General features: G+C 49.9%; 2 protein-coding genes across 12 annotated transcripts in view; one reads left to right on the forward strand and one right to left on the reverse strand.

Annotated features, from left to right (window-relative positions):
* Window positions 1–5514, reverse strand: part of LOC146049607 (immunoglobulin superfamily member 11-like) — a 571199-nt gene extending 565685 nt beyond the window's left edge. Inside the window, exon 1 of one of the 4 annotated variants that reach the window (XM_083166144.1) lies at window positions 5436–5514. The gene's annotated coding sequence lies outside the window, so the exon portion shown is untranslated. Of the gene's footprint in view, window positions 1–5417 lie in introns of all 4 variants that reach the window. The other 3 variants (XM_083166145.1, XM_083166139.1, XM_083166140.1) reach the window with 3 other exon arrangements.
* CREB3L4 (cAMP responsive element binding protein 3 like 4) overlaps window positions 5435–27179 on the forward strand; it is a 32000-nt gene continuing 10255 nt past the window's right edge. Inside the window, exons 1-9 of one of the 8 annotated variants that reach the window (XM_083166129.1) lie at window positions 5435–5654; window positions 10759–10850; window positions 13935–13991; window positions 14980–15165; window positions 17218–17408; window positions 17785–17996; window positions 21306–21573; window positions 22489–22628; window positions 22706–22792. In XM_083166129.1, the coding sequence (XP_083022255.1) occupies window position 17408; window positions 17785–17996; window positions 21306–21573; window positions 22489–22628; window positions 22706–22792 (708 nt within the window). In that variant the 5' untranslated portion in view covers window positions 5435–5654; window positions 10759–10850; window positions 13935–13991; window positions 14980–15165; window positions 17218–17407. Of the gene's footprint in view, window positions 5655–8781; window positions 8913–10758; window positions 10851–13934; window positions 14029–14979; window positions 15166–17060; window positions 17409–17784; window positions 17997–21305; window positions 21574–22488; window positions 22629–22705; window positions 22793–27179 lie in introns of those variants that run through there. The other 7 variants (XM_083166128.1, XM_083166127.1, XM_083166132.1 and 4 more) reach the window with 7 other exon arrangements.

Below are 27179 nucleotides of genomic sequence, written 5' to 3' on the forward strand. Positions count from 1 at the left end.
CAAAACCTGCACATCCTACCTGCTATAGCATGTATTTGACCCTAAATTGTGGCCTGGCAACTCATTTTAAAAAGAAAATTAGGGTCCCCGGGGACGAGCTCTTCTGACCCTGACATGAGCTGGCAATGGCGGGCAGGGGGACATGCAGGAGCGGTTAGGGAGATGGGGAGCAGCGGAGCCAGGCAGATGGTGACATATTGTCACCTCAATCCATTTCACCTTGTCCCTCATTACCACATCCCATCGCCCTCTTCAAATCACCACCCCTCTCCCCCCATCTTCTTGATCTTTCTCGCTCTCTAACACTTCCTTTTGCTCTAGCCTATGCTCTCTCTCTCCAACACTCCGTCACCCTCTCGCCCCTTCTGTCCATCCTCTTTTGCTCGCCCCCTGCTCGCCGCTCTCTCCCTCTCTGACAGGCTCTCTCTTCCCCCTCTCTACCTGGTGCAGCCTCTCTCCCTGAAAAACCACTTACTCCATCTTTAACCATCAATTGTGCACTGAAAATCTTCATTGCATTCTACTTTTTGTAAAAAAAAAAAAGACTAATAAAAATTATTGTATGGACTTCGTTTTTATACATCATTTGAAATAACAGTTAAAGGAGGGTTGAAAAGATCACGTAACCCCACAAAGTGCCCAAGCTAGGCGCCACCACTAGGCAACTTTAGGCATTTGTCTGGGGCACTGCCAACTGGAGTGTGGCACTTGGGCACTGGACCCCCTCTGGATCAAGGTAAACAGTGCAACTCCCCCGCCCCCTGCTACCCCCATGGATTAACACAGCTGCCCTCGCTGCATCACCTGCCAGCCCCTTTCCCCCGTGGAGCGATGCATCGCCAGCCCCTTCCCTCCCATGGAGCAATGCGGCAGCTGCAAGACACACACCCCTACGCGATTGCATAACACCCCCCTGTGGAGCGACGTGGCGGCGGCTGCATCACCCCCTCCTGGGCCACTCTGGTGCCTTGCACCATCCCTGAAGGTGCCATCCCACAACTGATACACACTTGGATTTATACCATTCTTATTTAGAAATATATATATCTGTGAAGTGACCCATTTACAACTTTTAAGTAATTTATTGTGCCACCTAAACCAATCTGTTACACAATTTGTGTCCCATAGTTCCTTTTGTATCCGTCCCCCATTCTGCCTCCTTGTGCCTCTAAAATCCAAGTCTGACCTGATTACCCTGGCAGCTCCTCGGGAGAGCTCACATACTATATGGCACTGGATGTAATAAATCCCTGGAAGCTGCAGGCAGAGGTTTTTTTTATTTCATTCATCCGCCTGGCTCTTAGTGCCCCCCTCCCCCTACATTGGATGTGATACATCGCGGGTGCTGAGAGGCACCCTCGATGTGCCGCTGATGGCTGCACGTAACATTTATCTTATGTGCACCACGTATGCTGTCCAGCTCTGATCTGAACGCACGGGACCACGCATCGGATCAGATGTCATTCACGTGCAATTTGGGCCGATTTCACATGATTTCTTGGCCTGATTCGCAAGATTCAAGTGAAATCGGGCCCAAATCACATAGGTTATGTTATGACTATCTGTTCCTCTTCTGCTTCTCAGAGCCTTTGTCTGTGCCCCTTCTACCTAAATGTGCCAATATATGAGTCCTTTCTGCCAGTTTTCCTTTCCGTATCCTCTCCTCCTGTTTTTTGTACTATCCTGTCTTTATTTCACTCCCTCTCTTCATGTTCCATCCCTTGCCCCCACCACTTGTATGCAACCTCACCTGTTTCAGTAGCACCCACAGCTTGTTCAATTCCCTGTGGCGCTTCAGTCAGTGCATCCCAATTGCCCGCTATTCAGTGTCCCACTGGTTCCCCATGAGTACAGCTGATACGCTTCTCATCTGCGCTAACCAAGCTAGTCACATAACCGGTTCACTGCTGGCAGTGGCACCTGGCTGTAACTAACCTTCCTCCCACCCCCTGACACCACTGGCCCAAGAGATCTAACTATGCCCATAAGCTCTCCACCTAGAGGAGTGTGGCTGATAGCTTCACCCCGCACTTCTCTTCTGCAAGTTTGATGTATTCACATTAGAAAAGAAAACACGGTTTGTGCGTGGGGGTGTCAGACATTTATGGCGTGCCTGGACACACAACATACCCTCCCTTTGCCCACTAGGATTTAGCCTAGCTATGTCTAAATGGGCTACAAACTTGTGGTCTAAAGGACCTGGTTCTTTACGCAAGTGTCTTGTAAAATGTGATGTCCTTTTGCCCACTTGGATTTAGCCTGCTTATATAAAATGGGCTATAATCAAGTGGGCTGAAGGACCTGGTCCTTTACACCAGATGCTCATAAAATATTAGGTCCCTTTGCCCACTTGGATTCAGTCTACTTATATAAAATGGGCTATAATCAAATGGGCTGAAGGCCCTGGTCATTTAAACCAGATGCTCATAAAATATCAGGTCCTTTTGCCCACTTGGATTTAGCCTACTTATATAAAATGGGCTATAATCAAGTGGCCTAAAGGACCTGGTCCTTTCCACCAGATGCTCGTAAAATATCAGGTCCCTTTGCCCACTTGGATTTAGCTTACTTATATAAAATGGGCTATAATCAAGTGGCCTAAAGGACCTGGTCCTTTCCACCAGATGCTCGTAAAATATCAGGTCCCTTTGCCCACTTGGATTTAGCCTACTTATATAAAATGGGCTATAATCAAGTGGCCTAAAGGACCTGGTCCTTCCCACCAGATGCCCGTAAAATATCAGGTCCCTTTGCCCACTTGGATTTAGCTTACTTATATAAAATGGGCTATAATCAAGTGGCCTAAAGGACCTGGTCCTTTCCACCAGATGCTCGTAAAATATCAGGTCCCTTTGCCCACTTGGATTTAGCCTACTTATATAAAATGGGCTATAATCAAGTGGCCTAAAGGACCTGGTCCTTCCCACCAGATGCCCGTAAAATATCAGGTCCCTTTGCCCACTTGGATTTAGCTTACTTATATAAAATGGGCTATAATCAAGTGGCCTAAAGGACCTGGTCCTTCCCACCAGATGCCCGTAAAATATCAGGTCCCTTTGCCCACTTGGATTTAGCTTACTTATATAAAATGGGCTATAATCAAGTGGCCTAAAGGACCTGGTCCTTTCCACCAGATGCTCGTAAAATATCAGGTCCCTCTGCCCACTTGGATTTAGCCTACTTATATAAAATGGGCTATAATCAAGTGGCCTAAAGGACCTGGTCCTTTACACCAGATGCTCATAAAATATCAGGTCCTTTTGCCCACGTGGATTTAGCTTACTTATATCAAATGGGCTATAATCAAGTGGCCTAAAGGACCTGGTCCTTTCCACCAGATGCTCGTAAAATATCAGGTCCCTTTGCCCACTTGGATTTAGCCTACTTATATAAAATGGGCTATAATCAAGTGGCCTAAAGGACCTGGTCCTTTACACCAGATGCTCGTAAAATATCAGGTCCCTCTGCCCACTTGGATTTAGCCTACTTATATAAAATGGGCTATAATCAAGTGGCCTAAAGGACCTGGTCCTTTACACCAGATGCTCATAAAATATCAGGTCCTTTTGCCCACGTGGATTTAGCTTACTTATATCAAATGGGCTATAATCAAGTGGCCTAAAGGACCTGGTCCTTTCCACCAGATGCCCGTAAAATATCAGGTCCCTTTGCCCACTTGGATTTAGCCTACTTATATAAAATGGGCTATAATCAAGTGGCCTAAAGGACCTGGTCCTTTCCACCAGATGCCCGTAAAATATCAGGTCCCTTTGCCCACTTGGATTTAGCCTACTTATATAAAATGGGCTATAATCAAGTGGCCTAAAGGACCTGGTCCTTTACACCAGATGCTCATAAAATATCAGGTCCTTTTGCCCACGTGGATTTAGCTTACTTATATAAAATGGGCTATAATCAAGTGGCCTAAAGGACCTGGTCCTTTCCACCAGATGCTCGTAAAATATCAGGTCCCTTTGCCCACTTGGATTTAGCCTACTTATATAAAATGGGCTATAATCAAGTGGGCTGAAGGACCTGGTTCTTGAAGTGAGTCTTTTAGACCACTGGGAAATAGCCTCATTTTATTGAATAGGCTAAATCAAAGTGGATAGAGGGACCAGGTCCTTTATCCCACTAAGAAATAGCCTAGTTTTGTTGAGTAGGCTAAATCAGTGTGAATAGAAGGACCTGTCCTTTAGCCCACTAGGATATAGCCTATTTGTATTGAGTGGGCTAAATCATAGTGCCTGGAGGGACAAGGTCCTTTAGCCCAATATAAAATAGACTCAACCGCCGCGGGAGGTGCTGCGTGCGACCGCGCATGCGCACCAGCCCTCCCGCGGCTATTATGAATGCTGCAGGGGACGAAGCTGGCCGCGGCCATCTTTGTTATGGGAGAAGTGGCTGTGGCCGCGGCCGCTATGCACGGAGATGGCAGTCGGCGGTCCGCGGCCCAGCCAGGGGGGGCGAGCGGCCCCTATATGGATGAAATGGGCCGGCCCACCGGGAAGTAGCCCGGTTTCCCGGTGGGCCAATCCGCCCCTGCCTGTCAGTAACTGGGGTAATAGTGTTATATCCTGTCAGTAGCTGGGGTAATGGTGATACATCCTGTCAGTAACTGGGGTAATAGTGTTATATCCTGTCAGTAGCTGGGGTAATGGTGATACATCCTGTCAGTAACTGGGGTAATGGTGATATATCCTGTCAGTAGCTGGGGTCATGGTGATATATCCTGTCAGTAACTGGGGTAATAGTGTTATATCCTGTCAGTAACTGGGGTCATGGTGATATATCCTGTCAGTAACTGGGGTAATGGTGATATATCCTGTCAGTGACTGGGGTAATGGTGATATAACCTGTCAGTAACTGGGGTAATGGTGATATATCCTGTCAGTGACTGGGGTAATGGTGATATATCCTGTCAGTAGCTGGGGTCATGGTGATATATCCTGTCAGTAACTGGGGTAATAGTGTTATATCCTGTCAGTAACTGGGGTCATGGTGATATATCCTGTCAGTAACTGGGGTAATGGTGATATATCCTGTCAGTGACTGGGGTAATGGTGATATAACCTGTCAGTAACTGGGGTAATGGTGATATATCCTGTCAGTGACTGGGGTAATGGTGATATATCCTGTCAGTAGCTGGGGTAATGGTTATATATCCTGTCAGTAACTGGGTAATGGTGATATATCCTGTCAGTAACTGGGGTCATGGTGATATATCCTGTCAGTAACTGGGGTCATGGTGATATATCCTGTCAGTAACTGGGGTCATGGTGATATATCCTGTCAGTAACTGGGGTCATGGTGTGATAGATAGATATATATATATATATATATATATATATATATATATATATATATATATATATATATATATACATACACCCCCGCACGGGTACTCAGTGACGTACAGCGGTTCCCTTCCTTACTTCCAGGAACTTTCAATAAGTTAAGAACCCATTTAAAGTTCGACAGCGCGGAGAAAAGTGCCCGCCCCCAAGCTCAGACTGACAGCTGCTCTGACAAATCACGTCCCGCCTCATTGCCATGCTGTCAGGCACACTTGCCACGCCCTTCTGCAGTCTCCACCAATCAGAGAACAGCTATTGAGTTGATGGACGTCACTGTGACTGGCTGTTACCCCGGTGGTAAGTGCGTGTGGTACTCGCGCTGGACTCGTTCCCATAGCAACAGGCGTCTTCCTGCTGGTTACAGAGCTGATGAAGCCCCCATGTCAGTCCCAATTCACACAGAGCGTGTGCCAACTGGGCACAGCAGCAGCCCTTCTACCTGGCATACATCATGCTGCTGACACATTGTGCTCACAGTGCAGCACCCCTCACCCCTTACAGCCATGGTGCATGTAACTAATGTATATAAGGGCGGCATGCCTAGTACTACTTCCCCTGTAATCCGGTGCATGTAACTAATGTATATAAGGGTGGCATGCCTAGTACTACTTCCCCTGTAATCCGGTGCATGTAACTAATGTATATAAGGGTTGGCATGCCTAGTACTACTTCCCCTGTAATCCGGTGCATGTAACTAATGTATAAGGGTGGCATGCCTAGTACTACTTCCCCTGTAATCCGGTGCATGTAACTAATGTATATAAGGGTGGCATGCCTAGTACTACTTCCCCTGTAATCCGGTGCATGTAACTAATGTATATAAGGGTGGCATGCCTAGTACTACTTCCCCTGTAATCCGGTGCATGTAACTAATGTATATAAGGGTGGCATGCCTAGTACTACTTCCCCTGTAATCCGGTGCATGTAACTAATGTATATAAGGGTGGCATGCCTAGTACTACTTCCCCTGTAATCCGGTGCATGTAATCCGGATTCTCTGCCTCACTGTGAAAGGTGAAACCACAATTTGCCCACAGCAATGGCTGACCTGCTCCCCATACCTTCTGCTTCCTCTCTGAGGTCATGGCACCCTGGCAATACTACATGCTGCTTGGGATAATGGGCATCGCTATATTATTATATGCCTGCCCCTTTCACTGTAATGTAGGGAACAAACAGTAATAACGCAAGACTGGGTACTGACATATTTATACACACATATATAGCCGAAAGAATACTGAGTGGCACTCCAGAGATTTTGACCAAAAAACAATTTAATCCAAACGAACACCAACGTTTCAATGCCTACTTGGGCATTTTCATCAAGGCTTAAACAGTAACAATAATTGTCCTACCTTATAAACACTACAGAACTCCGCAGTGCCGCGAAACGGGACCACGCACCCGGGCGGCGGCGCAGGAGGAATGACGTCATTCCGCAGACGCTTCTCCTAGCGTCGGCGGCGTCCGTCACCTAGCAACCCTGTGATAGTGGGGAAGATACAAAAATCACACGTAAGAAACAATAACAATTAAAACCACAGACAATACATGAAAAAATATTGATAGATAGTGTACTGCAGCCGTGTATCCGGGCTCATCCCAGATACTTGTTGGATACCACCTCACTATTATGTAAATTACAGTCTTTTAGTAAAATGGATTTGGATATTTGTATGTTTACCGTGGATGTGTGTAGTCTCTACACGGTCATTCCCCACGATTTGGGGATGGCCGCGGTGAGGGACTACATCACAGGCCACCCGGCATACAATGGGCCCGATGTTGATCTGGTGCTCCAACTTCTTGGTTTGATACTTACCAAAAATTTTTTCCTCTATAATGGGGGTTTTTACCTCCAACTTACCGGGTGTGCTATGGGGGCGGCGGTGGCCCCCTCATATGCGAACATATTTATGTTCCGGATGGAGGAGGAGATTTTTTTCAGTGATCTACATATAGCGGGACGTATATTTTTTTACACCCGCTATATTGATGATCTTTTGATCTTTTGGCGGGGCCCAGCAGAAGATCTTACCAGGCATATTGAACAACATAATCTAACTACTACTCCGGTCAAATTTACTTTTACCCACAGTAAGGATTGCATAACATTCTTGGATGTGGAGATCAGGTGTGTGGATGGACGGTTATCCACTAGCCTGTTCTCCAAATCTACTGATCGCAATAATTTACTCCACTACTCTAGTTGCCACCCCAGATCAGCAATCCAAGGACTCCCATATTCCCAGTTATTGCGCACAAAGCGCATTAACTCTGATCCCACCAAAGCAGACCAACAGATGGATCTTATGATCCAAAAATTTGAAGTTAGAGGATACCCTTCCCCAGTCCTTGAGGCAGCTAGAAATAGAGTTGATGCACTGGAGAGAAAAGATTTACTAGCACCCAAGAATACCACCAAATCTCTGGAGAACCGTATGCCATGGGTCACTACCTATAATACCAGTAGTATGCTAGTTAATTCCACTTCAAAAAAACTTTGGCCAATGGTCAAATCTGACCTAGATCTTGGCCTCAATAATACTAATCTTTTGGCATGCTATAAAAGACCCAAAAATCTCAAAGATTCTCTGGTCAAAACTGAGATTCTGATAGGCCCAAGCATCAGAAATTCTAAAAAGGGTAACATTCGGTGCACATGTACCACTTGTCGTTTCCTAATGGTGGGAAATACTTTTCCTCACCCTCATACCGGAAAAAATATGTACATCAACCATACACTCACGTGCAATACTCAGTATGTGGTGTACCAGATAGTCTGTCCCTGTGGGCTGTCATATATCGGTAAAACCGAACGGTCCTTTAAGGAACGTATGGCAGCCCACAGGTCAGCTATCAAGAAAGCCCTTTTGTCTGGCCACAGTGAGCAACCAGTTGCCCGCCACTGGGTCACGGCTGCTCACACTATGTCCCAATTGAGATATCGCATGATTGATCATGTGCCGGGATCTTTAAGGGGAGGCAATAGGGGTTTGAGTTTACTCAAATGTGAATCAAGATGGATTCTGAGATTGGGCACAGTAGTCCCAAAAGGGCTAAATGACCACTCAGGAATTAGTGTACTATCTCTTTAAATTCCAGGAGTGGGTTCTCTGTGTTTGATATAACCATTAACATAGTGATGATCAACATGTAACATGTGTTACGTTTTCTCCCCTTTTTTATGCCTATTTGTTATCATGGATTTATATGCCCACTTCAATGGTGTGTGACAACCAGTAGTCCCACCTCCGTTAGGGATTCTGCATTATGTTGTGACTTTTTTCCTTATTTATGCAGGTAGCTTCTTTCATTATTTGATCCTGCATAATGTTTTCTTTCAGCCGTTTTTTCATGTATTGTCTGTGGTTTTAATTGTTATTGTTTCTTACGTGTGATTTTTGTATCTTCCCCACTATCACAGGGTTGCTAGGTGACGGACGCCGCCGACGCTAGGAGAAGCGTCTGCGGAATGACGTCATTCCTCCTGCGCCGCCGCCCGGGTGCGTGGTCCCGTTTCGCGGCACTGCGGAGTTCTGTAGTGTTTATAAGGTAGGACAATTATTGTTACTGTTTAAGCCTTGATGAAAATGCCCAAGTAGGCATTGAAACGTTGGTGTTCGTTTGGATTAAATTGTTTTTTGGTCAAAATCTCTGGAGTGCCACTCAGTATTCTTTCGGCTACCTATCCATTTTTGGAGGCACCCGAGTGGTTGTTTAATTGGAGGATTGTGCCGGACCCCTGCATCTGTGTACACACATATATATATATATATATATATATATACTAGGTGATTCATCGTGCCCTACGGGCGCTCTCCACACCGGCGTAAGGGGCTGCGCCCCCTTAATTTGTGAACGTTTGTATATGAGAAAGATGGTTAGAATTGTATGTAAGATGATGCCTGTATTGTAACTTCAGTTATAGGTGAAATGTGTTACATAGAGAGCATATGATGTGGAAGGGGGTGTGTATTGTTTTGTTTAATTACAGAGTAAGATGTACATTGATAGTGTGGAGGGTACAGTGACATTTGTGGGGGTGTGTGTGTGTGTGTGCGTGTTGTTTAGCTGTGTGTGTGTATGCAATAGTATAGTAGGGTGTTTTTGAGTCAGCGGCTCCCCACTGGCGGAGGTCACAACACAGGAAAACAGGAGGCTGGGTAGTGATAGGGGTGTGTGGGCATACGGGGGACTAAAGAGGAGGGTGGGGGACACTGTGCAGCTTCTGCCAGTGGGTGAGGGTCCAGCGTGGCAGCCAGGGGCGTAACTATAGCCCCGCAGCCCCCTACCATGGCGGGGAGGCGCTGAGTACCTGTGGGCGCCGGTCTCCGCTGCGGGGCTATGTTACGATGTGTAAGGCTGGCCGGGACATGTGGGCAGACAGCGTGGCCCCTTCCCCCTCGCCCTCCCATCCGCCCGCCCTCGGACAGTTAATCACCCCCCTTACCCCTCCTCGTGCCACCGCCGCCACATTCTCGCAGCGCAGATCTCCAGTCCTTCAGGCTCCGGACCGTCTCCTCCTGACGTACAGTGCTATTGAAAACTGCCCCTCAGAATATGGCTGCCCCCTAATAGCAGACAGTTTTTGTAGGGATGCTAGAGGAGGCGGCGGCCTCCTCTAGCATCCTTAAAATCTGTCTGCTATTAGGGGGCAGCCATTTTGTGATGGTATTATTTCATTAGCACTGTACATCAGGAGGAGACGGTCCGGAGCCTGGAGGAGATCTGCGCTGCGGGAATGCGGCGGCGGTGGCAGAGGGGTATGGGGGGGGGGTGTTTAACTCTTGGAAGACCTAGGGGGGGGCGGCGCCTCCTATAACGGCGGGGGGGGGGCGCAAAAATCCTAGCTACGCCGCTGGTGGCAGCACAGGAGTACATGATGGTGGCCCTGAGTCAGTGTCTCCTTCCTACTGGGAGGTAGTTAGGGTACATGAGAGCAGGAGGCTGGGTGGTAAAGCATGATAGGGGAATGTGGGCAACACAGGGTGAATGGGTCCCCACTGGCGGAGGTCACGGGGCAGTAGAACAGGAGGCAGGGCAGTGACTTCCGCCAGTGGGGACCCGCTGGCGGAAGAGGTGTGTGGGCATGAGGGGTAGTAAAGGTTTTTGCCTGTTGCAGAGTAGGGATGGGCATTGGTGCAGACGCCATCGATGGTTGGCATTGATGGCGATTTTGCACCCTGCCATCGATAATAGTAAAATCTTACTTGGATAACCATCGATTGCTGTAGCTATCGATGGTCATCCATTATATCTGACTGAATAGGCCGTGGGACAATCAGAACTCGGTGGCGGGACTTCCGGGTGTGGGGAGGGGGGGGTGGAGCTATGCTCCGTGTCCCGGCACCATAAAAACATTTGAAACTTGATCGTTTCTCCTTTGCCATCGATGTAGGGAAACCATCTGGTCCTGAAATCATGCATTGTAATGACAGATTTGCAGCCGCGTAGGGGTTGCGTAAGAAGAGACACAATTCAGGGGCCACCGTAAGTGCTACTACTTCTATCTACTTACATGTTGTAGTCCCATATGTCTGACCTAGTGCTTCTAGCAGCACAGGAGGAAGTGGTTACCAGGAAATACCCAAGCGGGTCATTACCCACAGACAATGCCGGTGCAGTGGTAGATCATTGCCCATAAGCTCTCTGGTGAAGGTAGACAGATGTAACCTTTGAGCATAAATGCGTTTTCCTGGTAATGTAGCAGTTTCAGTGTCTGCTTCCTCCTTGGGTTATTACATTGCAGCATTCTTCTCGCTGTTATACCTGTGCCTCACATACAATACACGCTCATTATTGTTACAGGATGCAGTCAATATCCCGAAGGTCAAAATCCCGAATGGGTCACAATACCGACAAGGTCAAAATCCCGACATTTAAAATCCCGACAAGGTCAAAATACCAACATATAGAATGTACAGGTGAAACAGTCAACATGACTTTGTGTCGACAGGTCGCGAGGTCGACATGTTTTTTTTCACTGTTTTTTGACCCAACATGTGCTGACAGGCAGTATTTCATGCCCTACCATCCACTACGGTGAATAAAATAGTGGGCCGAGCGCAGCAAGGCACCGTGCCCGAAGCATGGCGAGCTAAGCGAGTGATGCGAGGGGCTGCAGTTCATTTCTGTGACCATGTCGACATTCGGGTTAAAAAAAAACATGTTGACCTCGCGGCCTGTCGACACAAAGTCATGTTGACTGTTTCACCTGTACATTCTATATGTCGTATTTTGACCTTGTCTGGATTTTAAATGTCGGGATTTTGTCCTTGTCGGTATTATGACCCATTCGGGATTTTGATCCTGTCGGGATTTTGACCATTGGAATTTCATACCGAATCCATTGTTACACCTGAACCACAAAAAGTGACATTGCCCTAAAACTGACACTGACACTAACAACCTTCCCGTAATTACCGGGCCACTGGTGCTTAGCAACACTAACAACCTTCCCCTAATTACCGGGCCACTGGCGCTTAGCAACACTAACAACCTTCCCCTAATTACCGGGCCACTGGCGCTTAGTGACACTAACAACCTTCCCCTAATTACCGGGCCACTGGCGCTTAGTGACACTAACAACCTTCCCCTAATTACCGGGCCACTGGCGCTTAGTGACACTAACAACCTTCCCCTAATTACCGGGCCACTGGCGCTTAGTGACACTAACAACCTTCCCCTAATTACCGGAACCACCTTCATTTTGCAACACTAACAACCTTCCTCTAACACCGTAAACACCTGCGCTCAGTGACACAACTTTCTCCTAGTTACTGGAAGCACCTGCGCTTAGCAACACTAACAACCTTCCCCTAGCAACCTGAACCACCTGCGTTGAGAAAAACGAACAACTTACAGTTGCACTCATAAGGTTTCATACCCCAGCAGCAGAATCTGTGATTTTCTGGCCATTTGTCAGAGAATATGAAGGATAGCTCACACACTTTTCTGTCACTCATGGTTGGTGTTGGGTGATGCCAGTTATTGTCAGACAACTGTGTTTACTCTTTTTAAATCATACTGACAACAGAAACTTCCCAAATGACCCCGATCAATAGTTTACATACCCTGGAGATTTTGGCCTGATAACAAGCACACAAGTTGACACAAACGGGTTTGAATGGCTACTAAAGGTAACCATCCTCACCTGTGATCTGTATGCTTGTAATCAGTGTGTGTGTGTATAAAAGGTCAGTGAGTTTCTGGTCTCCTGAAAGACCCTTGCATCTTTCATCCAGTGCTGCACTGACGTGTCTGGATTCTGAGTCATGGGGAAAGCAAAAGAATTGTCAAAGAATCTGCGGGAAAAGGTAATTGAACTTTATAAAATGGGAAAGGGATATAACAGGATATCCAAGCAATTGAGAATGTCAATCAGCAGTGTTCAAACTCATTAAGAAGTGGAAAATGAGGGATTCTGTGGAAACCAAATCACGGTCAGGAAGACCAACAAAAATTTCAGCCACAACTGCCAGGAAAATTGTTCGGATGCAAAGAAAAATCCACAAATTACTTCAGCTGAAATACAGGACTGAAAAAAGTGGTGTGGTTGTTTCCAGATGCACAATAAGGAGGCTTTACCGGTAGGAGAAAAATGGGCTGCATGGTCGAGTCGCCAGAAGAAAGTCATTACTACGCAAATGCCACAAAGCATCTCGCTTACAATACAAGCCTCAACACTTCTGGAACAGTCATTTGGAGTGATGAGACCAAAATTGTTTTTTTTGGCCACAACCATAAACGTTACATTTGGAGAGGAGTCAGCAAGGCCTATGAGGAAAGGTACACCATTCCTACTGTGAAACCCGGAGGTGGATCGCTGATGTTTTGGGGATGTGTGAGCTATAAAGGCACTGGAAACGTGGCCAAAATTGATGGCAAGATGAATGCAGCGTGTTATCAGAAAATACTGGAGGAAAATTTGCCCTCATCAGCCCGGAAGCTGCGCATGGGACGTACTTGGACGTTCCAACATGACAATGATCCAAAACACAAGGCCAAGTCCACCTGTCATTGGCTACAGCAGAATAAAGTGAAGGTTCCGGAGTGGCCATCTCAGGCTCCTGACCTCAATATCATTGTATCATCTCTGGGGAGATCTCACATGTGCAGATCATGCAAGACAGCCCAAGAACTTACAGGAGCTGGGGGCTGTTTGCCAAGAAGAATGGGCAGCTTTACCATCTGAGGAAATAAAGAGCCTCATCCACAACTACCACAAAAGACATCAAGCTGTCATTGATGTGAAAGGGGACAAGTTTCTGTTGTCATTATGATGTAAAAAGAGTAAACACAGTTGTGTGACAATAAATGGCTTCACCCAACCACTGACCATGAGTGACAGAATCGTGTGTGAGTTATCATTCATATTCTCTGACAAATGGACAGAAAATCACACATTCTGCTGCTAGGGTATGTAACCTTATGAGCACAACTGTATATCTAGTACTCGGCATGGTAATGGGTTGCAAAACATTGGTCTGATTGATATTCTGCCATCAATTTGAATGATTTCACCATCGATAGTTCTGATACTATAGCTATCACTATTATTTCTATTCCTTCCAGGAGAGCCCTGAATACCCGGCCAAAGCAGCCTCCAGTGTGAGCAGTCAAGCGTTCAAGGTAGCAGCCACTATTGGTCAGAGCCCAGCAATGCCCGGTACATCCTGAGTGCGCGTCTCATTCGCAGCTGCACCTCTCTGCGCACACACCACAGGATGCAGGCGCAATTTTTTGAGGATTTTTGTGCAGTGAAAAAAAAATCGTCCAACTCTGTGAACATTTACATTGCTGACCAATCAGGCCTGCAGTGCACTGTTCCAAAGAGCTTACTATCTAGCCTGCTGGTCATACTTGTACATTTCAAGCCACCTGGCTGCTACAGTTGTGCCGCATGTAACTTTCAAACCCCCGCACTCCCAAAAAATATATACCATCAGACATGTGATGACGTGTGGAACATCACAGGTTGTCTATGCCATTGTATGCCCCTGTGGGCTTTATTATATAGGCCAGACCATTCTGGAGAATGGCGTTACACCGATCGGCCATTAATCTATCGCTTAAAGGTAGAGAGGTGGACCAACCGGTGGCACGCCATTTCAAAAGCAAGTGCCATTCGATTTCACAACTCAAATACTTTATGATTGATTGTGTCCCTGAGTTACTGAGGGGGGGGGGGGGGGCAACAGGGCCAAAAAACTGTTGCTAAAGGAATCTGAGTGGATTTTTCTCTTAGATACGATTTCACCCAAGGGGTTAAATGAGAGAATTAACTGGAACAGTCTCCTATAGGAGTTCTAGAAGTGACAGTAAAGTGTTCTGTGGTGTTATATACCTATATGATGTTTAGCCTTTAATGATTCTCTATTCATGTATTGTTAATATTATCCTGTTATGATATGTATTTAGTGCTTAAGCCGAGATGCGTATAGGATATAGTGTAACTTGGCTGGCGGTGATTCTTGCAGGGAGACGGCAGCATCACAGTGGCGTCCCCCATGCATTGTTTGAGCCAGTGAGATTTCACTGTTCCCATTATACAGCCAGGCGCTGCCTCTGTTATATTTTGCATTTCAATGTTTTATGTGTATTTTGTTGTATTTTTCAGTTCCTGGGCTTCTGACAACGGAGGCGTCCATGCGGGTCAGACCTGAGGAGGAAACGCGGCTCACTTCCTGCTAGGTGAAACGCAAGCCAGGGGGTTGCCAAGCAACATCCAGCTGGCGGAAGAGACGGTGACCACTTCCGGTTATCGGCTCCGTGGATGCGGCGGCGCCTGAAGTCCCGGGAACTGGTGAGTATAAAGCTGATGTATGTGGTGTGGGGCTGTGCTGTAGGATTGGGCTGAGGACGGTGTTTGTCCCTCAAAATGTCCCCAATACACTTTGTTTTGCTGATCAAGTTGAACCGTCTCCTGAGTGCCGTTTATTCCCCACTGGGGATTTGGACATATATATACAGGTTGAGTATCCCGTATCCAAAATGCTCGGGACCAGGAGAATTTTGGATAACGGATTATTCCGTATTTTGGAATATTTTAATATTTCAATTATGTATTTTGAAGTATCTTGCATTTATGCTGTATAAACACATCAAACACATGAAATGCACACAAATATATTTTATTTGTTCAAAAAACAAGGTTTTAAAACATGAAACAAAATTTGTGTTCTATCTCAGATATTGAATTTGAATGCCAAGCAATCATTTTCTTGTACATATATAGTGCCAGTTACATATCATGTCCTCAGTAGTGCTGTTACAAATGTCCCCAGTGAGTTTTTATAAAAAAAAAAAGGTTTTCGGAATAATTCGGATAAGGGATATTCGGATACGGGATACTCAACCTGTATATATATATATATATATATATATATATATATATATATATATATATATATAGAAAGCTTCCAATGTTCTATGCAGAACAATAACGGCACTCAGGAGACTGGTTACATGCAAAAACAATGTATTCAAATGTACAGGGGAACGTTTCGGGGAGTGACCCCCTTCTTCAGCCCCAACCTACAGCCATTACAGTTATTGGATCTGTATATATATATATATATATATATATATATATATATATATATATATATATATATCAGAAAAGAATGATGTGCGCAAACACCTTAAAAGAAATGTCCACTGATGGGAAGTTTCTTTGCCCCAAATGTGGGTAATGCAGTTCTTTGTACAAGCACTCTGGGTTCTTCTTCAACCCGGCAGCTCCACACAACCTGGTTTCCACAGGTGACAAATTTGTTCTATAAAAGAAATGAACAGGAGCGCTCCATAGTGCAGATCAAAGATGGTACAATATTTTATTTCCTTTAAAACACTGGATCACAAAGTACAGAATCACGTACCACAGCGGGCGGTTAGACAGAACCGCACCGTTTACAGCATGAGGGTTCCCGTGGGGAAAGGATTTGAGCAGCGGCAACTTCAGCTGATCCTTGGACGAACAGAAATGATGACGCCAGGCCACGCCCCTATGCGTTTTGTCACTAGGACTTCGTCAGAATATATATATATACACACACACACACTAGTAAGCCCGCTCAAACCATATGCTTCAAAAGCTAGATGTAGTTTTACTTGCTGTGGTGGTGTTGCCCATAGCAACCAATCAGATTCTGTCTAACATTTTCTAGAATACAATGGACAGAGGATCAGAGAATCTGATTGGCTGGTATGCTTGTCTGTTTTAGAAGCTCTCTCTGTCATTTGTATAAATTCTCTCTGCCGTTCCTGTAACCGCGCTGCGCCTCTTGTGTTCCGCAGGCTGGTGTGTTGTCCTGGGATTGTATTGTGCCCTCTCCCCCGCCCCCAGTACGAGGAGGCAGGCGTAAGTGCGGGATTGCTGGCCGCAGCGTCTCATGGGCCCAGTGTTCCCGCATCTCTGCCTAACTTATTATGGGCCGGGATAAGTAACTAGAAGTCAGATTATACCAGGAAGGGGACACATGTAACATTAGCATATGCAGACCCCCTGTGCGAGTATCACATATCTGCCGGCCTAATGCGTGTTGCCCATATAGTTCCGACCTGTTGCCTGAGGACCTGTCATCCGGATGCATGAGCACCCCTGAATGTTTGTCTGTGCCAGCCACACGGAGGGGCTCCCCCCAGTCACTCTGAGCAGTCGGCTCTGATGTGCGTCTGTAAGGCAGCTGCTGCACTCCTCCTGCAAGGCGACTCTTCCCTACCTCACGTGCTCTGCAGAGACACACCTATCTAATCTCGGTCACCATTAGCAGCTCCCAGTCATCCTGTGTGACAGGTGCAAGGGGCGGGACACACCCATTAAACCTGCCAAACAACAGCTCCGTTCCCCTTTCAGGACTAGAGGGTGGACCCGGCTGCCCCATCCAGGATGTTCAGATCCTGGAACCCTGCGATCTAATCTGCGGCTGGAGTGCGGGTCCATTCCCATCGCTGGCCCTGGGCAGGTAATCGCCTCTTTCTGCGGAGACGTGCTGGGGACAGCTGCAGAGGTAGAGGGAAGTGGCTGCTGGGGTTTATACAGGAGAAGTAAGTGTGTGTGTGTGTCTGTGTGTCTGTGTGTGTGTGTGTGTTTAATGCTGTACTGCAGACACAATAGTATCTTATATAAGGAGCGAGTTATTCCAATCCTCCCAAAGTAAGATACGGTATAAATGCTATATCCCTCAGGCGTACCGCTGCTGTGACTGCTCGCTAGGCTGTAGTAGTATGAAGTCTGTGTGTGTGTGTGTGTGCCTGTGTGTTTAATGCTGTACTGCAGACACAATAGTATCTTATATAAGGAGCGAGTTATTCCAATCCTCCCAAAGAAAGATACGGTATAAATGCTATATCCCTCAGGCGTACCGCTGCCGTGACTGCTCGCTAGGCTGTAGTAGTATGAAGTCTGTGTGTGTCATTACAGTGCCTCTCCATCCTGCTCTCTGCGCCCCCTTCTCTGGGAACATGGACTTGTCACGATCAGAGCTGCTGCTTGGATCCATCTTTGAGTCGCAGGAGGAACTGTTCCATCCAGAAGGGTTCCCGGGGTCAGACGCTGTGACCTTTCCCCTGTCCGAGCCCAATGGGTTTCCAGCCGACAAACTGTATGAGGAATGGCAGGTCAGCGGACAGACGGTAAGTGGCAAATGTTATTGAATGCTGTTTCTGTGTGTAATGTGTGTGGGTGACTCCTGTCAGGTCCTGCGCGCTACCTCTCACTGCGAACTGCCTTCACAATTCAGTTCCAAACTCTCATCCCTTTCTCTGCAGAAATTCACCTGAGCAGGTGAAAGGGGAGAGAAACTCCACATGTACAGAAATTCGGGGGCACCCCTTCCCAATGCCCAATGCTAACAGCCTTCTGTGTGGCTCTGCTAACTCGCTGTTGTGGTCTCACCACTTCTCCTTGACGCACAGGCTCGCAGCAAAATGACAATTTCTAACTGGATTGTGCCCTTCCTCCACTGTGCGCATGTGTCACATATATGCGACTGACGACACACACTCCATCCTTATTGAATTGACCCCATAATACCCAGTTGGCGCTGCAGCGGTGCCCTATTAAATGCTGGTGTTTCCTGTGAATAACGTATATAAAATAAACATTTCCTGATGCTTTTATGTGAAATGAGGCGCACAGAGAGAGGTGAGCTTCCAGTATCCAGTTATTTAGAGCTGAGCAATTAGGATTTGGCGCGTTACACAATTGTTCCCTTATACACACACACAAAGTATACTGTATGTGACAATACATTACACACATACATATAAGCATATACTGCATACAAACACACAATCTTATCTACAGCAGCAGCATGTTGTAGATGGGGAGAAGAGCAGAATGAGAATACCCCCATGAGACTGGGCACCATATTACTAAGCCCCAATGCTGCGATTTGTGCCCCCCTGTGCCCCCGAATCACGGCACGGGGGGGGCACACGGGGGCTTAAGGTGCCCATACACGGTACAATTATTGTATACAATATCGCATCTCATCTCATTGCATCGCACAGGTTTTGCAATGCAATGATATCTAGTACAAAAAGGATGCGCAGCACATACTTTTTGTACTAGATCTCATCTCATCTCATTGCATTGCCAAACCTGTGCAATGCAATGAGATGCGATGCAATATTGTATACAATAATTGTACGGTGTATGGGCATCTCTCTGCTCGGTCTGCAGTGTTTTGGGGACTCAGAAACCCCCCCTGCATGCACTACTGGCAGGCACAGCATGCTGATACAGATTAATTATAGGTACTCTATTCCCACGCCTGCGTAAATGCAGCTGTATCCTGATTAGTGTTTGCTTAATAAATTAGCTCTGATCCCAAACGTGATTATACATTTGTTTTTCTAATCCACAAACAATTATTTGCTTTAGATTGCATGCGGCCCATTAGGGCTTTACGTAAACAGCGGTCAGTGCTATTTGCTGCAGTATCCCTTCCGCCTGGCGGCCCGCACACACACACACACACACACACATAAGGGTGTGTAAACGGATTAGCCGACAACAAGAGAAAGCTGCATATTGTGTTACCCAGGATATATTAATGTAATGGACTAAAGTCTTATTTGACCTGAATTTATCCGAAAGTTTCCTAAAGACTTTCTTAAGTCAATTGAAGAGCTATTAATGCGCAGATGTGCAACCTTGTACTGTGTGCTGTACTGCCGCTGAGTGTGAGCTACTGTGTGCTGTACTGCCGCTGAGTGTGAGCTACTGTGTGCTGTACTGCCGCTGAGTGTGAGCTACTGTGTGCTGTACTGCCGCTGAGTGTGAGCTACTGTGTGCTGTACTGCCGCTGAGTGTGAGCTACTGTGTGCTGTACTGCCGCTGAGTGTGAGCTACTGTGTGCTGTACTGCCGCTGAGTGTGAGCTACTGTGTGCTGTACTGCCGCTGAGTGTGAGCTACTGTGTGCTGTACTGCCGCTGAGTGTGAGCTACTGTGTGCTGTACTGCCGCTGAGTGTGAGCTACTGTGTGCTGTACTGCCGCTGAGTGTGAGCTACTGTGTGCTGTACTGCCGCTGAGTGTGAGCTACTGTGTGCTGTACTGCCGCTGAGTGTGAGCTACTGTGTGCTGTACTGCCGCTGAGTGTGAGCTACTGTGTGCTGTACTGCCGCTGAGTGTGAGCTACTGTGTGCTGTACTGCCGCTGAGTGTGAGCTACTGTGTGCTGTACTGCCGCTGAGTGTGAGCTACTGTGTGCTGTACTGCCGCTGAGTGTGAGCTACTGTGTGCTGTACTGCCGCTGAGTGTGAGCTACTGTGTGCTGTACTGCCGCTGAGTGTGAGCTACTGTGTGCTGTACTGCCGCTGAGTGTGAGCTACTGTGTGCTGTACTGCCGCTGAGTGTGAGCTACTGTGTGCTGTACTGCCGCTGAGTGTGAGCTACTGTGTGCTGTACTGCCGCTGAGTGTGAGCTACTGTGTGCTGTACTGCCGCTGAGTGTGAGCTACTGTGTGCTGTACTGCCGCTGAGTGTGAGCTACTGTGTGCTGTACTGCCGCTGAGTGTGAGCTACTGTGTGCTGTACTTCCGCTGAGTGTGAGCTACTGTGTGCTGTACTGCCGCTGAGTGTGAGCTACTGTGTGCTGTACTGCCGCTGAGTGTGAGCTACTGTGTGCTGTACTGCCACTGAGTGTGAGCTACTGTGTGCTGTACTGACGCTGAGTGTGAGCTACTGTGTGCTGTACTGCCGCTGAGTGTGAGCTACTGTGTGCTGTACTGCCGCTGAGTGTGAGCTACTGTGTGCTGTACTGCCGCTGAGTGTGAGCTACTGTGTGCTGTACTGCCGCTGAGTGTGAGCTACTGTGTGCTGTACTGCCGCTGAGTGTGAGCTGTCTACCTGTCCCGCTGTCTGTCATGCAGCACCTAGGAGGAAACTCGCCCCACGCCAACACAACATCTGGGATATATTCAATACGGCTCATGTCCTGAGTGTTTTACATATACGCCTGTGATTGGTGTCACACAGCTTTGTATTCTAGGTCCATTTATTATGGTCGCATATACAATGCAATCTGGGCGGGATGTACCTCTGGGGAGGTGTCTGCACATGCTCAGTGAGAGCTGACGGCACTGTCCAGCCGGCACTGCTGTAAGTAGCCATTAGGCTACAATGGGATCCCGCCATCTATGTTGATCTGTTGAGAAGAAACCCAGCAGCTGTCAGAAAGTTGCGGAGCCAGTATTACAGTCTGTAGAGCGGGGCCCTGGCTCATCCCTGGGGCTTTTCCTACATGTTTCTGGATGCACTGTAATACAGGTGACAATAATGTGTGCAATGCCTGCCTGGCCCATCACACTGGGCCCTAACTTTATTTATAAGCAGTCCACAGGGGCAAATGCAGGATTTCTAGAGGGGGTTTTCCGCACCGGTCTCTGTCCTGTGGCTTTGGTGTCGGGATCGGCGCTGTAACATCTTTGTGATTGCAGGGTCTGAGCGAGAGAGAAGACCCCGATGAGTTCCTGAAGATGATGATAAATCCCAATGATGTGTACAACACGGAGGCAGGTGCCAGCGAGTCCCCGGAGAGTGACAGCGGCTTCTCAGATGACCCTCGTCCAGAAACCCCCAGTAACTGTGACGCCAGCACCCCGCTGCCCCAGCCCACCCCGGTGTATGAGCTGGTCTATGATATTGGGTCTATGGAGGAGCGCAAGCTGCACAGTGATATGAGCAGCATTGTGTCTATACAGCTAGGTACTGAGCTGACCCAGCATTTCCTGCCAACTCCCTCTGATTCACAGACTGCTTACATTGGCCATACATCCGAGCATGACGGTGACCTGGGCAGCACTCCCTATCACACCGTTAGCTCTGTCTTATCACACCACATAACAAATCAGAGAGAGATAAAGTATCAACCAATCAGCTCCTGGTAATATGTGGCAGACCCCGCGGCAGCTGGAGGAAGCGGCGCCAGCGGGGTCTGTGGGGGGCACCGCTGGCTGAGCTGACAGGCGGCCCAGGCAGCAGTGAGCGCTGAGCTGTTCCCGCCCTGTACATATCTAATGAGCGGGGACCCAGCGCAGTGCATATTAAATGAACGGGCCCCCATGCATATGTAATTAGCGGGCCCCGCTCATTACATATGCACGGAATGGGGACCCGCTCACTAAATATGCATTGCACTGGGTCCCTGCTCATTAGATATGTACAGGGCGGGAACAGCTCAGCGCTCACTCCTGCCTGGGCCACCTGTCAGCTCAGCCAGCGGCGCCCTTAGTCCATCGCCTCGCCCCTTATTGGTGGGGCGGGGGGGGGGGGGTTGGCAGCGGGGAGAAGAATTTCTAGCTACACCACTGGCTCCTGGCCTGGTCTCCTGGTACTTTGGGGGATGCTGCAGACACCAGTAAACAAATGACATGAATGTTCCATTCCAGCATAGCAAGACCTTCATTTATAGTTGATGAGGCAGAACAACATTAACATTGCAAAGTATATTTAGTTATAAAACTTGCAGGAGGGCGTGCACAAGTCAGTAAACTGTCCAAGTTGCATGCAGGTGCAAATGTGGTTTCATTTGTAGTATTCCCTCGTGTTGGTCTGTAATATGTTTAGCTGTTGAGGAGATGATGCAATGTAAGGCTGATAGCCCTTGTCTGTATATATTAGCAGAGGACTGGCACTCTTCTGTCCTCATACCTGAAAGCTGCATCGTGAACGAGCTGCCCGCTCTGCAAGTGGGCATGTGCAAGCCTACAGCACTACCCGTCCGGGGCATCTCTACCGACCTGCTCTCCGTGGAGGCCCTGGTAAGGAACCATGCCCTGTCCGTAGATCTGTCTGTGTCCTCACCTCTGTCATCATATCGGCCTCTCTGTATCTACAGTACCCAGAGCTCCACCTGACTGACGAGGAGAGGCGGCTTCTATCTCAGGAGGGTGTGGCGTTGCCCAATAACCTGCCACTCACAAAGGTATGGCGTCTTAGCTTGAGCCCGAGTCGTCATTGCACGCAATGAGCAGTATTCAATGCTCCCTTTTTTTGTGTGTGGGGGGGGGGGGTGGCGAATCGGGCTGTTTTCACTATCTACGGAGAATCTTTTTTCACTGTAAATGTGACTCACCCTATTCAATGTTCCCTGTTCGCCGAAAGCGACCAGTGAGTGCGGCCAGTTCTCCGTTTCCTGCTCGCTGCAAGTCGCTGGTGTATTTCAATGGGGTTTTCACTGGGATTCGCCGAGAGTGTATTCAATGCCAGGATGGAGAACTGCTTTCAGCATGATTTTCGCCATGATTTACCGTTTTGCATTCAGCATCTTTTTAAGGTGAACTAGTGATCTTTTCAAATAAAGTTTTGGGTTATTGTTTAATGTGAAGGGGCGTGCTATTTGGAATCATGTGCAGCACATGAATATATATTACATTTTTAATTATTATTTTATTTACACATTACGCCAGCAGGGGGCGGGGAGCCGATCATTAATATTCACTTCACACTGGTCCCACTCATTACATATGCACGAGTGGGCTCCCTACCCGCGTCCCCTGCCAGGGGAGAGCTTGGCTGAGAGAGGTCTCAGCCAATCAATGGCTTCCTATGCGTTTGTATGGGCTTTTTCTTTTTTTGGAAGTGCTCTGCTGCTTCAGCGTCTTCTCCTGCCCGGCTCCCTGGTACTCTGCACCGCCCCCCCTGCTCCCTGCCCAGTGGCTTCTTGCCCGGCTCCCTGGCGGTGCGCCCCCCAGGGTACGTCTCTCCTGCTGACGGTGCGCCCCCCAGGGTACGTCTCTCCTGCTGACGGTGCGCCCCCCAGGGTATGTCTCTCCCGCTGATGGTGCGCCCCCCAGGGTATGTCTCTCCTGCTGACGGTGCGCCCCCCAGGGTATGTCTCTCCTGCTGACGATACGCCCCCCAGGGTACGTCTCTCCTGCTGACGATACGCCCCCCAGGGTACGTCTCTCCTGCTGACGGTGCGCCCCCCAGGGTACGTCTCTCCTGATGACGGTGCGCCCCCCAGGGTATGTCTCTCCTGATGACGGTGCGCCCCCCAGGGTATGTCTCTCCTGCTGACGATACGCCCCCCAGGGTATGTCTCTCCTGCTGACGATACGCCCCCCAGGGTATGTCTCTCCTGCTGACGGTGCGCCCCCCAGGGTATGTCTCTCCCGCTGACGGTGCGCCCCCCAGGGTATGTCTCTCCTGCTGACGGTGCGCCCCCCAGGGTATGTCTCTCCTGCTGACGGTGCGCCCCCTAGGGTACATCCCTCCTGCTGACGATACGCCCCCCAGGGTAGTCTCTCCTGCTGATGGTGCGCCCCTAGGGTACATCCCTCCTGCTGATGGTGCACCCCCCCGGGTACATCCCTCCTGCTGATGGTGCGCCCCCTAGGGTACATCCCTCCTGCTGATGGTGCACCCCCCCGGGTACATCCCTCCTGCTGACGATACGCCCCCCAGGGTATGTCTCTCCTGCTGACGGTGCGCCCCCCAGGGTATGTCTCTCCTGCTGACGATACGCCCCCCAGGGTATTTCTCTCCTGCTGACGGTGTGCCCCCCAGGGTATGTCTCTCCTGCTGATGGTGCGCCCCCTAGGGTACATCCCTCCTGCTGATGGTGCACCCCCCCGGGTACATCCCTCCTGCTGATGGTGCGCCCCCCAGGGTACGTCTCTCCTGCTGATGGTGCGACCCCAGGGTACGTCTCTCCTGCTGATGGTGCGCCCCCCAGGGTACGTCTCTCCTGCTGATGGTGCGCCCCCCACGGTGCATCCCTCCTGCTGATGGTGTGCCCCCCAGGGTACATCCCTCCTGCTGATGGTGCGCCCCCCAGGGTGCATCCCTCCTGCTGATGGTGCGCCCCCCAGGGTATGTCTCTCCTGCTGACTGTGCGCCCCCCAGGGTACATCCCTCCTGCTGATGGTGCGCCCCCCAGGGTGCATCCCTCCTGCTGATGGTGCGCCCCCCAGGGTATGTCTCTCCTGCTGACTGTGCGCCCCCCAGGGTACATCCCTCCTGCTGATGGTGCGCCCCCCAGGGTACGTCTCTCCTGCTGACGGTGCGCCCCCCAGGGTACGTCTCTCCTGCTGATGGTGCGCCCCCTAGGGTACATCCCTCCTGCTGACGGTGCGCCCCCCAGGGTACATCCCTCCTGCTGATGGTGCGCCCCCCAGGGTACGTCTCTCCTGCTGACGATACGCCCCCCAGGGTACGTCTCTCCTGCTGACGATACGCCCCCCAGGGTACGTCTCTCCTGCTGACGGTGCGCCCCCCAGGGTACGTCTCTCCTGCTGATGGTGCGCCCCCTAGGGTACATCCCTCCTGCTGACGGTGCGCCCCCTAGGGTACATCCCTCCTGCTGACGGTGCGCCCCCCAGGGTACGTCTCTCCTGCTGATGGTGCGCCCCCCAGGGTACGTCTCTCCTGCTGATGGTGCGCCCCCCAGGGTACGTCTCTCCTGCTGATGGTGCGCCCCCTAGGGTACATCCCTCCTGCTGATGGTGCGCCCCCTAGAGTACTTCTCTCCTGCTGATGGTGCGCCCCCTAGGGTACATCCCTCCTGCTGACGGTGCGCCCCCCAGGGTACGTCTCTCCTGCTGACGGTGCGCCCCCCAGGGTACGTCTCTCCTGCTGACGGAGCCCCCCCCCCAGGGTAGTCTCTCCTGCTGACGGTGCCCCCCCCCAGGGTACGTCTCTCCTGCTGACGGTGAGCCCCCCAGGGTACTTGTCTCCTGCTGATGGTGCGCCCCCCAGGGTACGTCTCTCCTGCTGACTGTGCGCCCCCCAGGGTACGTCTCTCCTGCTGACGGTGCCCCCCCCAGGGTACGTCTCTCCTGCTGACTGTGCGCCCCCCAGGGTACGTCTCTCCTGCTGACTGTGCGCCCCCCCCAGGGTACGTCTCTCCTGCTGACGGTGCCCCCCCAGGGTACGTCTCTCCTGCTGACTGTGCGCCCCCAGGGTACGTCTCTCCTGCTGACGGTGCGCCCCCCAGGGTACGTGTCTCCTGCTGATGGTGCGCCCCCCAGGGTACGTCTCTCCTGCTGACTGTGCGCCCCCCAGGGTACGTCTCTCCTGCTGACGGTGCGCCCCCTAGGGTACGTCTCTCCTGCTGACGGTGCACCCCCCCAGGGTACGTCTCTCCTGCTGACTGTGCGCCCCCTAGGGTACGTCTTTCCTGCTGACGGTGCCCCCCCAGGGTACGTCTCTCCTGCTGACTGTGCGCCCCCCAGGGTACGTCTCTCCTGCTGATGGTGCGCCCCCCAGGGTACGTGTCTCCTGCTGATGGTGCGCCCCCCAGGGTACGTCTCTCCTGCTGACTGTGCGCCCCCCAGGGTACGTCTCTCCTGCTGACGGTGCGCCCCCTAGGGTACGTCTCTCCTGCTGACGGTGCACCCCCCAGGGTACGTCTCTCCTGCTGACTGTGCGCCCCCTAGGGTACGTCTCTCCTGCTGACTGTGCGCCCCCCCAGGGTACGTCTCTCCTGCTGACGGTGCCCCCCCCCAGGGTACTTGTCTCCTGCTGACGGTGCGCCCCCCCCCCCCAGGGTACGTGTCTCCTGCTGACTGTGCGCCCCCCCCCAGGGTATGTCTCTCCTGCTGACTGTGCGCCCCCCCCGGGTACGTCTCTCCTGATAACTGTGCCCCCCCCCAGGGTACATCTCTCCTGCTGACGGTGCCCCCCCCCCCCCCCCAGGGTACGTCTCTCCTGCTGACTGTGCGCCCCCCCCGGGTACGTCTCTCCTGATAACTGTGCCCCCCCAGGGTACATCTCTCCTGCTGACGGTGCGCCCCCCCCCAGGGTATGTCTCTCCTGCTGACTGTGCGCCCCCCCCCCCCCCCCAGGGTACGTCTCTCCTGCTGACGGTGCGCCCCCCAGGGTACGTCTCTCCTGCTGACTGTGCCCCCCCAGGGTACATCTCTCCTGCTGACGGTGCCCCCCTAGGGTACGTCCCTCCAGGTACACTCTAACATCAGCCTAGTCTATGACACCAGGCAGGCCTGTCACCTCAGCTGGGACATGGATCTGATGTTGTTCGTATTGGAACTGTTGCTGCTGTGATTGATCCGGGAACTATCCTGACAGTTGGATTCTTTCCTGAAAAGGGGTTTTTTTTGCCTTTCTTTGGAAAAGGGTGATCTGGATGAGCTAGTCTGTCCCGTGAGCCTATCATTTACTAAGATGGGAGTGTATTAAGATGGGATGTTGCCCATAGGACGCAAGGGCACAAGAAAAAAGATTTTGTTCATCTCGAAGAAAACATTTCTTTACAGTCAGAACAGTCAAACTGTAGAACTCTCTTCCTGGAGAAGTCGGCAGACACTATAAATACGTTTACAATAAGGTTGGATAATTTATTGGTTAAAAAC

Source organism: Crinia signifera, chromosome 12 (genome assembly GCF_055691185.1).
Source record: "Crinia signifera chromosome 12, ASM5569118v1, whole genome shotgun sequence".
In the NCBI taxonomy this organism is placed as follows: domain Eukaryota; kingdom Metazoa; phylum Chordata; class Amphibia; order Anura; family Myobatrachidae; genus Crinia; species Crinia signifera.